Source organism: Oryzias melastigma, linkage group LG13, assembly GCF_002922805.2.
Source record: "Oryzias melastigma strain HK-1 linkage group LG13, ASM292280v2, whole genome shotgun sequence".
NCBI classification, from domain to species: Eukaryota; Metazoa; Chordata; class Actinopteri; order Beloniformes; family Adrianichthyidae; genus Oryzias; species Oryzias melastigma.
Window position 1 is genome coordinate 2,834,538 of NC_050524.1, and position 11,833 is coordinate 2,846,370.

The following is an 11,833-nucleotide window of genomic DNA, read 5'->3' on the forward strand; positions in this document are numbered from 1 at the left end:
ATGGTCCAGGTTTAATGTGGCCCCTGTACCTACATGAGTTTGACACCCCCGCTCTATGGAGCACGAAATGGGACAATTTCAAATAAATCTACACACTGTTAAATTATTAAATAAATCTGTCATTAATTGTTTTAATTAATTATTAAAATAGTGACTCATCTAATGACACTTTTATTTATTTAATGCCAATTATAAATAATTAATGACAAATTTATTTCATAATTCCACATTAAATATATTTATTTCAATTAGTCTTTCAGCCCACAGTGGGCCATGAAACAACCAAATGTGTCATTAAATATTTAAATGTGCTTTTTATTGTCTATTTTAATATTTTAATGCCACATATATTTAAACTTATTTTAATTGATGTCCAATTGTAGTTATTTAATCCCAGTTTTAAATAACTAATGACACATTATTTTAATAATTTATATACTTATTTCAAATTGTCCCATTTTGGCCTCCATACTGCTCTAACATGTTGAAATCCAACTTTGAAGAAGGAAGTCTCTTAAATATAAAGATGATAAACCTTAGAACGCTTTCGCCGGGTGGTTTTGAGTGTCTTGGGTCTCTGGATAAAGAAGTCTCACATGTCCCAGGAATGGATGGACAGAAGACCAAGTCTCCAGTATCTTTATTTTTTAAAGGAATTTTTTCTTCTCAAATTTCAAATTTTTGGTCATTTTCCAGCATGTTTTCAGGATCTTCCTATGTGTATATTTTCCATTTTCTTACATAAACCACAGTTTAAAATGAATGAAAACTACTCTAAATTACCACGAGTTGTCATATTTTGATTTATTTATTATGGCAAATCATTTTTATTGGGTATAATTATCGGGTAAAAATTACCCAGCAAAAGTGATGTTGTAACTTTTCACAGGTGTTCTAAGGTTAAAGTCACTTTTCATTGTTCAAAATGTTTATAGATGTTTATATTTAAGGATCCTAAAATCGCAGCTTTTCTTTCCTTAAATGACAGAACCCACCAGAATAATTACAGATCATGAGGTCAGAGACTGAAGATCTTCTCACTGATTCTTGGAAACAAACCTGGTTACATGTTTACAGATGCTGTTTTATTTTTACTGACTGTCAGTGAAAAGATGAGATTCAGAACCTCCTCAGGTCTCGTGTGGGTTTTAGTTCCCTCTGAAGGTGTCAGTCTCTACATCTCTGTCTGCACATCACTTTCATTTTTATCTAGAAACATCTGGAGTTCAAGTCTTATCAAGTTTTCCTTGAAGTCCGTCAGCTGATTTGCACCCAAACGCCACAAGGTGGAGCCAGTGAGCTGCTGGATATCCTGCCAGGCTTGAGCTCATCTCCCATCATGCTCCTGTTTTCCAGGTGTGAGGGAGCGCTCGCAGGAGCAGTGTCTGCGTGAAACCTGCGAGGCGGCGCTGCTGCTCGCCCTCCACCCCCGGTCTTCGCTCACGCTGGTCCTCCAGGTGCTGCACGACGACGGCTCTGTATCCTTCTCTAAACCCGACCTCTGAGCCCGTGAGGGGGCGTGGCCTGACACCTGTCGAGTCGTCTTCCTGACCTGCTGTGCAGCTCCTGTCCTGCTGCCTGAACGCCGCCTGCATGGCCCTGATGGACGCAGGTCTGCCGATGAGCTGCCTCTTCTGTGGCGTGACCTGCGCCATCAGCGCAGACGGACAGATCATCACCGACCCCACCGCAGCTCAGGAAAAGGTCAACCACAGACGCTGATTTTAACCGGAATGCCTGAGAATCCTCTGCATTAAAAGACACTTTTAATGCAGAAACAATTTTTGCCACAAATTATGGTTTTGTTTTCTTCATGTTTGAAGTTTAAAACCTGGATGTCAGTTTTCATCCATTTCATCAGTTTTCTTCATCTCTGATGTTGCAGATTATTCATGATTAGGTTCTAAACATTCATTTTTAACAGCATTTAAACTCTGAACACTACGAACCTCTGAGGCATCATCCGCTCACGAGCATTTCCACTAAAAACACTGAAGGTTTTTCAACTCTGAAGATGCTAAACATCATTTTTAAAAAGGATTTGGAATAAAACAACAAAGAAATAGAAATACCTCACAGATGTTAATGTTATCGGAAAAATGTTATAAAACATCACATCGATGATATTTTTTTGAATTTATTTATTTAATAGGGACAGCTATAAAAACATAGATGCAGTCCCACGATCGTATCATGGTGCTTGTATCAGGAGCTAATGAGCAGCATCTGTCCCCAGATGTGCTTGTCATTAGAATATCATTTATTCCCTAATTATTTAATCGTTTTGAGACAAACCTGTTGTTTTAAATGGAATCCAGGTAATAAACTAAGCAGTACAGATCTAATCCTGTCACCTCCTCCAGGAAGTTTCTTTGGAGCCAAACTGATTTTCAAAATATGATTCTTTTAGAAGCAATTGAAAGTTTTAAAAAATATGTACTTTTCTTAGTTTGAAAAATAATAATAAAAAGATAAATTCTAACATTACTTTAAGAAAGATAGAAAAGTGTTAATAAAAGTGAAAATAAATCAAATTTAAAGGTAAAATACTAGGTTGGCAAAAAAAAAACAGTTAATTTGCAAGCAAAAAAATAAATTAAAAAAAATGCCTCTTTTGTCTTCTCACCTTCAGTTTGCTTCTCAAAACGTTTTTTGATTTTATCTGTGTTCTAAGTGTCCTCAGTTGTATGGGATCAAATCAGGATCAGCTTAAAATGAATGAAAAACAGATTGTAAATTAAAAAAAAAGAAAATAAACTTGAAAGTACATGTTATAAATTTTCAAGTTTCAAATTCACATTTTTTCCCCAAATATTCAATATTTCTTTACAATTTGTACTTTCAAGCTTAAACATTTTTTTCTACTTTTTTTCTAATTTAAAAAATGTTTTTGGTATTTATAACCTGATCTTGTATTTTCATAATAATGGACATTTCCTCTGAAGTGACAGAAGTGGATCCAACGCTGTGGGTTTTTAAAGACGGTCCTCGTTTGACCCCTTTTCACTTCTGATTCTTCGTCTGTTTTTAGGTTTGATGTTTATTTTAGCGTGAAAAGTTTGTCATTAAAGTTTTCGTTTCGTTTAAAGGACAGTCGAGCTCTGATGACGTTTGCCATCGACAGTAGAGAGCGTAAAGTAATGATGTCGTCCACCAAAGGATCCTTCTCCGTTGGGGAGGTCTGTCCGGCCGGTTCCCCTCCTCTTCCTCTGAGCTGTGGTTTCAGCTGGACTCTGACGTTTCCCCTCTGCTTGTTGCAGCTGCAGCAGTGTGTAGCGGTCAGCCAGAGAGCCTCAGAGAAGGTCTTCCAGTTCTACAGAGACTCGGTGAGGCGGCGTCACTCCAAGTCCCTCTGAGGAAGACGCAGCTTCCCCTTTTTTTAAATGTTTTTGTACAAATAAATGTGTCATCTACACCGTCGTCTGGTTTAGTTTGGACAGAACGTGAATCCATCAGGTGTTTTCATTGTGGTTTATTCATGTTTCACTTTAATATCCACATGTAACAAAAGGAACGGAGGCTGGAAACAGGTGAACACGTCTCAGAGTCTTGTTTGATCCAGTTCTTTAACAGTTCTGAGTAGAGGAGAAAATGATCCGAATGTCAAGTTCAGATCTGCAGGACTGAGAGCGCTGTGGGCGTGTCTTCAGTGCTACGGAGGGTCAAAAGGGACAAAATGGGAAAATACTCCATTTTACTCCATGTTATTACCTTTGTACAGCAACAATTTTTAATTACTTTTTTTAAGTTGGTCCATTAATTTTAATGTTTAAGTTAGTGGGCGGAGCTTATGATAGTATGGCTTTGGTTTAAAACTTGCTTTTAAGCTTCAAATAAACTTTATTTCCATTTTTTTTTTAATTCTTTTTGAGATTTAAGTATTATGTATCTGTAAGGTTGGAAAACCAGCAGAAATGTAGCCGTCCGAACCCCAACCTCCCTTTAGACCAGGTATATTTGTCTCTTAGAAGAAATTTTAGATCTGGCTAAAAAAGCTTCAAACCCGACTGAAGGTCAGAACCATGAATGGACCTCAAACTGTTCAGGTTCTGGTGGAGCGGCTTTCCTCGGTTGATTTATAAACCGTAGCAACCGTCCATCCGTCCATTCATTTTCTGAATCTGATATTTGTTCAGGGTCATGAGGTTATACGGGATCATCCATCCTCTGAAGGCGAGGAAGGTTCTGGCCGGTCCTCCGGTCCATCACAAGCCCACACTCAGATTCACACCTGAATGACATTTTCAGTCACTGATGTTTTTGTACGTTGGGGAAAACCCACAAATGGACGAGGAGGACATACAAACCCAGCTGGGATTTGAACCAGGACCTTTTATCTAACCTTAAGAAGTTTGGGTCATGGTATCGGACGTGGAACTGGTACGGGGTTAGGGTACCGGTCTGTGTCCTGAGGGTTTGGGACCCCTGATGAACGGTTTTTCCCTCTATTTGGACCGGTACCGGTTCGCGGCCCGGATGTTTGGGACCCCCGCTTTAATGGGAACAGCCAGTATGTCAAAAGTGGCGTGGAGGGGGCCCGAACCATCCGTCCATACGGCGAGTTGAGAGTGAGACTGCCTTGGTTCAGGCGACTTCTTCCAAAGAAAAGTCTTTGTAAATGTCTGTCTCAGGCTTCTACGTTCACATGTCGCTGAGAACGTTTTTACGTCCGTTTTCAGGCTCTACAAACAAAACGTGCAGCAAGTGAACGCTAAACCAGCTGAACTTTGACCAATCAGGGACTCTGATTTGGTAGTGACGGATGGACGGCGTCCCCTTTAATTCACTGAAGTACCAATCGTATGAAAATTGATCAGGAAGGAGAAATTAGTTCTAGCAGTTTGTGCCCGACAGGATTCCATGACCCCGAGTCTTTCAGCAGCCCGCTCTGCCCGGCCAATCAGGCGTCACACATCGAGCTTGAAGCGCTGCAATCAGATGGTCAGTTTCTAGACTTTTAGTGGTGAACTTAGCAGTTTGGGGTCTCCAGGTGAACAATAACATGCAGCCCTCTGCAGCAATTGCATTTGTATTTAAGAAAATCCTTAATGGAGGTCAAATGTGTGTTAATTTCTTTACGGATCCGCTTCTAAAGAGCATCAATGTCAAGAAACATTTCTCAATTTTTGTTTTTTTTTTTACATTCAAGTTGATGTTAAATTAAGTCCTAGGGTTAAATCCTACATTGCAAATTATCAACACACAGCAAATTTATTTTAAATACAATTTTTTTGGTTTATTGTTTCATAATTTAGTTATACTTTAGTGTGAAATTGTTTTCTTTCCTTTTCCTTTATTTATTGTATTAATAGTGATGATTATTTTTGCTAGATGACTACGCTTCAACCTAGTGCTTTATTTTTATCTTTAATGTCTATCATCGTTATCCACATCAGCTCTGGGGTTCTATTCTCATTTACTTCCCCTCTCCTCTATTCTTTATTGTTTATTCCATGTACTTCTCTGTGCTTCTGTTTGGTGCAGTGTGATTCGCGTGTTGTTCCTCTTTCCCAGTTTTCAGATTCCAGGTGGATCATCGATGCTCCTGTTCGTGGACCTCTGTGGACCTCACCCCCACCCGCCCCCCAGTCCCATCTGTCTGAATTATATTCAAACAATTAGTTGTAGAGTTAGATAAGTTAATTCTTCTTTATCAGTTCTGGTAAATCTCCAGTGCATCCTGGGATAGGATCTCTCCCTCATGTGGGCATCCCTAAAGTTTCTTCTTTTTTCTTGATCCAGGTTTTTTTTGGGGGAGTTTTTCCTTTCCGGGAGGGTCTAAGGACCGGGATAACCAGATTATTTTAGTCTGTTTAGTTTAGCAATTAGCTTTTGTTTATGTTTTATGACCGACCTTCTACTTCTGTACGGTTACCGACATGAAACAAAATGAGACAATCTTTTTGTGATATTAAATTGTTATATAAAATTAAATTAAACTGAATGTTGGTAAATTTGCTTGCCTTGATGTTGGCAGAATTTTCTTTCAAATGTAATCCTTTAGCACATGTACGTTCAGGGTTTTCATGTTTGATCCCATTTTGTCCCTTCTCACCCTCCACACGGTGGAGGTGGTCAGGAGGCCGAGAGGAGGCGGGGTTTCACACACAGATACCACAGGTGTACGTGACAGCATGGTGACGGAGTTCTCAGCCGGATGGTTTTGTGGGGTTACAGAAAACGAAGCGTGGACTCTATAAAACTGTACAGCTAAATACAAAAGGTGGGCTCTTTCCTCTCTACCGGGTCCTGTATGTTCGCTGGAGTGCTTCAGTTTATGGCACATTTCAGGTGGAATCGAAGCTTCGCCGTCATTTGAGCCGCTCTGGCGTGAATTTGGGGGCAGATGACGGGTGAGAGCGAAGCTGGAAGCAGGTCTGCTCCGCGGCGTGCGGCTGAGTCAGGCGTGACACAGACGCACGCCTCTGCAGGAGGACACCATGAATCTGAGCTGCTCACCCACTACGTTTTGGCACTTTTCCTCAGAGATCTGCCTCCAATCTTTTCTCAATTTCTACCTTTTTTTTCTTACATTTTATAGAAAAATGGCACTCTAGTTACTTTGAATTGCATTTTTTAAGGATGTAACTTGGCATAAACGGTGGAGGCAGTTTTTTCCTGCAGGTAAACAATGAGTGGTGCTGTGACTGGAATGAGCCTTCAGGAGTTTCAGGTTGACTAGAGGAGAAGTTCATCATCTCCATCTTCCTCCTGGAATGTGACAGCGTTGGCTGACAGGCTGGTCCGGCGGGATCCACCCGCTGCCACGTCCTTGCTGTGACCCTCATGAAAATGTGCAGACTCCGTCTCTCAGGAAGACACTCCTCCCCCCTCGCTGTCCCTTCGCCTCTCCGTCACAGTCATCCTTTCTGCTCAGGAAGCTTTTTTTGGTTCTCGAACTTCAGTTTTGGCTAAAATGTGATGCTGAAGCTTCTACATGAAGTGATGGGAAGGAGCTGTCCAGAATGCGATCCACAAACCGCCCCCCCTCGGAAACACGACAAACCCAAAGACTGTGATTATCCGCGTGGCGTGCTGGCAGGTGCTGGAATCATGAAAGTCGTGGCGGGGCTGTCTTTGAGGGCAGAGCGGTTCTTACGGCGGCTTCCCGGACAGGTAGGAAATCAACGCAGCGATGGCACAGATGTAGGTGATGACTCCGAACACGATGGAGAGCACGGAGAGCCAAAGAGCCTGGCGGGAGGCGGCGTTGGCGCCCTGGAAATCCCCCTGAGCCGATGCCTTGTTGGTCTGGAGAGGAGATAGAAAGATTAGTGGCTTAAAAATCAGGAGAGGGGAGCATTTGTCATCGCCCGGCGTTGTCGCTGGCTTATGCTTTTCTCATCCACTCAGTCTGCCCGCTCGCTAAGCCTATATTATGTTTTATCTCTGAAGCACACGCCGCGGCGGCCGCCGCCTTTCAGCCTGACCTCTGCCTGGGCAGCTCTTCAGGATATTGGAAATCTATCACCTTGAGTTTTTCTCGTTATGACTTTAATTAGGCCCTAACGAAGGCCATTGATCTGATCCAAAGGGCCTTCAGATGGCTGCTGGGTACCTTTACGAATGTGTTAATTGATTTTTTTTTCTGCGGTGTCGAGTCATGATAGAGCTGTTCTGGAGGGTTTCCTCTGAATGGAATGACTCGGGATTTTTTATTCTGTTTTAAGTAAAACCATTGTTTCTTTTTGCTTCAAAAACCTTGAAAAGTGGCGTAAAGTTCCTCTGATGCATCAAGAATGAGCTGCTCTGAAACAAATGGGACAATATACTGAAAATATGGATGTTTAGTTTATAAGAATGTTTTTTAGGTAATCTATCTAATGTATCTGAAGTGTAAGGAAATGTTTTTGTACACAAACACATGCAAAAACATTATAGATTCAGATTTATTTAAAACAAAAAATCCCAGAAATCATTTTTAAGTCAACAAGAGAAATTATTTCACCTAAACATGAATTTTTGATTCTTTAAAGCAAAAAATAAAAGAAAAAGAAGAAGAAAAGCTTCCTCTTTTTCCAAAATGACAAACATCAAAGTGAGCAGTTCGCTTCTTCCCGCTCCTTTTCAAGCAATCAATCAAACTGTACTTGACTTTAGTTAATAATTACTATATTTAATTAATCAAAAGTGACATAAGTGAATTTTTGTTTGTTTGTTTTTTTAAGTTTCTAATAAATTAATTTCATTATTTCTTTAAGGAATTTGAAAAATCTGTTTTTTGGCCTGTACTGTCCATAATCTATGTTTGAAAAAACCAGATCAACCAATCAATTAAAAAAAATTAATTAAAAAGTCAAAAAAGATGAGCTTAAGTTTATTTTTATTTACAATCATCTAACCTTTTCTTAACTGGTTAAGCTGATTACTGGGAGTTCAAACTCATAAAAACTCTGTTCTTTCGAACTGCTTTTTCCAACATGAATTTACATTTTTGCACACAATAAAGGTTTTTCAACATAAATACATTTAAAAACACCTATTACAAAGCTATGATTAATTATTCATGCTTAAAAGCTGCTCTAAATTGTTCGGGACAACTAGATACTGCAGGTGAGGAAATTGTTCCTTTCATTCGCTGCCTTTAGGGGGCGCCACAGCAAATCATCCTGTGATTCCCTCATTTTCCTTCAGTTTTACAACAATGTTTGATCCATAGATAAACTTTAAAAATCCCGTTATTCAAAAAAAGAGAGCTGGAGGAAGAAGAGATGAAGATGCTGAAGTTCTCCAGTCAGTTGCAGAGCCACACAGAAACACAAACTCTCATTCACACAAGCAGAAAGTGTAGAATCATCAAAGAACCGATGAAGAATCTGAAAAAAAAATACACACATGAACGAAGAGAACATGCAAATTCCACACAGAAAGATCCCAGCTGGGAATGTGAGGAAAGAGTGCTAACCACTACACCACCGTGCCACCTGTACATTTTACCACTATCATAAAAAATAATCATTTGTATGTTTTTAATTTATAAAATTTCATTGTTGTTTATTTGTGGGTTTGTTGGCAAAGACTAAGGGATCTAAGCTATACGCTTTCATGCTATAAGCTAACAGAAGAAAGAGTAAACAAAGAGTTGATGGGAAATAAGTGGAGGCTAACGTCCGCTCTAACAGGCCAGAGGCAAATTTCTTATGAGCTCCTGCCGCTCTGTAGAAACTGCTTCAAATCCAAACGTTTTTTTGGGATATTGGCTAAAAACCTCATAATTAAAAGTCAACTGGGAATGATTTTACAACATAAAAACATAAAGCTGGAGTGTAAGTTTAGGGACGCAGAATTAGTTGCAGTTTGTAAATTATGCCACTAGGTGTCACTGCAGACACGACACATTAAAGGTTGACCTTTGATTTCTTCACCTTTTGAATTATGATTTTTAAAAAGTTAATAACTTGAAAAGACAGACTTTTTTCCTTTACTGCGGTAAAAAAATAAATATGGCAAGAATATTAACATGAACTGTTTTTCAGGAAAATGAATCAATGTTTTTGAGCTCCCTGAGCATGAAAAGTGCTTTATTTTTATACATAAAGTTTAATAAAGATCTGAATTATTCTCCTGGAAAATGCTCTCAGAGAACCAGATGGAGGAACTCGTGACTCCAACTGTAAATACCAAAGCTTTTTATAGAAAACTCCCGTCTGTGAACGGAAATGAAACAAGACTCCACTGATGTGGTTTGTTCTACTGTTTGTCAAGAGTGTGTGTGTCTCTGTGTGTGTGATTGTGTGTCTACCTTCTGTGAAAGGTAGAAGGCAGCGATGCCCAGAGGCCAGAAGCAGCAGAGCATGGAGAAGAAGGCCAGACCCAGGTAGTCCTGAGGGATCATCAGAGGGAAGTTGCTCTCGCTGTCTGTGTCGCTGAAGTCATCAAAGGAGGAGTCCTGGGATTCAAACACATCCGTTTCACTCCATCAAACACATTTCTACCTCTAAATCAGGAGTCTGCCACCTGAGGCTCCGGAGCCACGTCCGGCTCCGTCATGTGGTTCTTTGGTTGTCAAGAAAAATGCAAACACTTTGAATGAAAAGTTCTATTAAGTACATTTTTACACGGTATATTCAATAAAAAGTATTTGTCATCAACATAGATCAAAATAAGACATGATAAATTAGAGTTGTTTTCTTTTATTTTCAGTTGTGGTTTATGTAGCAAAATGGAAAGTAAAAAAATAGGAAGATCCAAATAAAAGCTCGAAAATTACTGAAAAATTAGGAATTTGAGAACAAAAAAATCCCCAAATAATAATAATAATAATAATAAAAATAATAATGATAATGCTTTTGGAGACTTGGCCTTTGGTCCACCTATTCTTGGAACATGTGAGACAGAAACCCATGATGGTCAGAAAAATGACACATAATTGAAATTTGTGCAAAAACTTCTTTTGCCCAGGTGAAAATCACCCAGTAAAAGTGCTCAGCTGGTTCCACGTGCAGCAGGTTTACTAATTCAGACAGGAACTACGCACAGCTGAAAGTCCATAAAGCTAGATCAGGGTCAGACAGGTGGAGGTCAATCACAAAACAGATCATACAAGAACAGACTAGATGTCAGAGTCCAGGTGAGGGTCAGGGCAGGCAGCAGGTGATCAGAGATGAAGCAGGTCAGAAACAGAAGATCAGGTCCACATGGAAACGCTCAGTAATGCGCAGTGGCACAAACAATACTTTTCAATAAGTGAGGCTCTGTGCAGTGCTTAAAGGGTAACCAAACCAGGAAGTTGGAGGCTGACTCCAGTTAGAGGGGCGGGGCTTGGGGGTTGGACTGTGCTGAAGCTTACATGGTTTGACCAATCACAAAGTTCAAGTGTAATACCTCAGTTCAATCCGTAGGGGGCAGCATACACACCATTTTTGACTATGTTAAAGGCTACATTCTAAAGAGGAATGTCTTATTGGGCCCAAAAACATCAATAACGTGTAGTTTTCTTCAGTTGTATTCAGTCTGGAAAGACGGTTTGGTCCAGGATGAGTCTGCATGATTTGTTCTGGACTGAATCCTAATCCTTGCGTTTGGTCTAAATTCAGACTGGGATCTATCTGAGATTTCTGCTCCAGACCAAAGCTTGTAAACAAAACCATGTGACTGAAGATCTCTTCAGTCATTGGGCAGCAGACACAAGGCGGGTCAAAACAAAAAGTCGCTGTGTTTGTTGACAGACTACGGTGGCTGTTTTGGTTCAGTTGTTTCACTCTCGGATCATATTCAGACGGAGGAATCTCAGAGTGAACCAAAGTTCAGTAGAACTGGAAACAAACCGAGACCACTCTGAAAGAGTGGATCCTGGTCCTGGATCAGGGTCCACTTCAGACTCAAACGTTGTTCCAGATTATCGGGGAAAACAAACTCCGGTTCACTGTAACCGGACCAGACGTGTCCAGTCTGAATCTGACCTAAAACATCGAGGAGGATGTTAGGTGGGTCAGAACCTGGACCAAACGGTTCTTTTAGAAGTCCTGTTCTAAATGCATAAACTCTTGTTTGCTAAAGCTCCTCCTCGTCCACTCTGACGTCTGTCTGTGCGGCTACAGCTGATCTGAGCTCCAGAGGAGTGAAAAGCTTCTCTCCTTTACAGCCTTTTCCTCATAAAACAGTGAGAATAAATGTAAAGAAGCCCCTAAAGCGGCTGAGAAAATGAAATCTGTGGAAATCAGTTTCTGGAGTCTGATTTGATTTTTCCATAAAAGCTCGGCAGCATGATGTAACTCTGCAGAGCGGCGCGAAGCCTCGGGAGGACGAGCATCTCAGACGGGAAGACGTCTGATCTGCTGCAGGTTCTTCAGCTCAAACACACTTCAAGAAGCTACAAAGCCCCCCCCCCCCC

At 40.4% G+C, this 11,833-nt stretch overlaps 2 protein-coding genes across 2 annotated transcripts in view; one reads left to right on the forward strand and one right to left on the reverse strand.

Moving 5' to 3' along the window:
- The window catches only part of exosc5 (exosome component 5), a 7,017-nt gene extending 3,569 nt beyond the window's left edge, over positions 1-3,448 (forward strand). The window contains exons 3-6 of the mRNA XM_024277715.1: positions 1,357-1,478; positions 1,564-1,704; positions 3,090-3,179; positions 3,261-3,448. Coding sequence (XP_024133483.1) covers positions 1,357-1,478; positions 1,564-1,704; positions 3,090-3,179; positions 3,261-3,356 — 449 coding nt within the window. The 3' untranslated portion in view covers positions 3,357-3,448. The remainder of the gene's footprint in view (positions 1-1,356; positions 1,479-1,563; positions 1,705-3,089; positions 3,180-3,260) is intronic.
- Positions 3,449-3,458: 10 nt separating this feature from the next.
- Positions 3,459-11,833, reverse strand: part of tmem91 (transmembrane protein 91) — a 27,298-nt gene continuing 18,923 nt past the window's right edge. Inside the window, exons 3-4 of the mRNA XM_024277707.2 lie at positions 9,743-9,889; positions 3,459-7,251 (exon numbers count right to left, since the gene is read on the reverse strand). Of these exons, the coding sequence (XP_024133475.1) occupies positions 7,096-7,251; positions 9,743-9,889 (303 nt within the window). The 3' untranslated portion in view covers positions 3,459-7,095. The remainder of the gene's footprint in view (positions 7,252-9,742; positions 9,890-11,833) is intronic.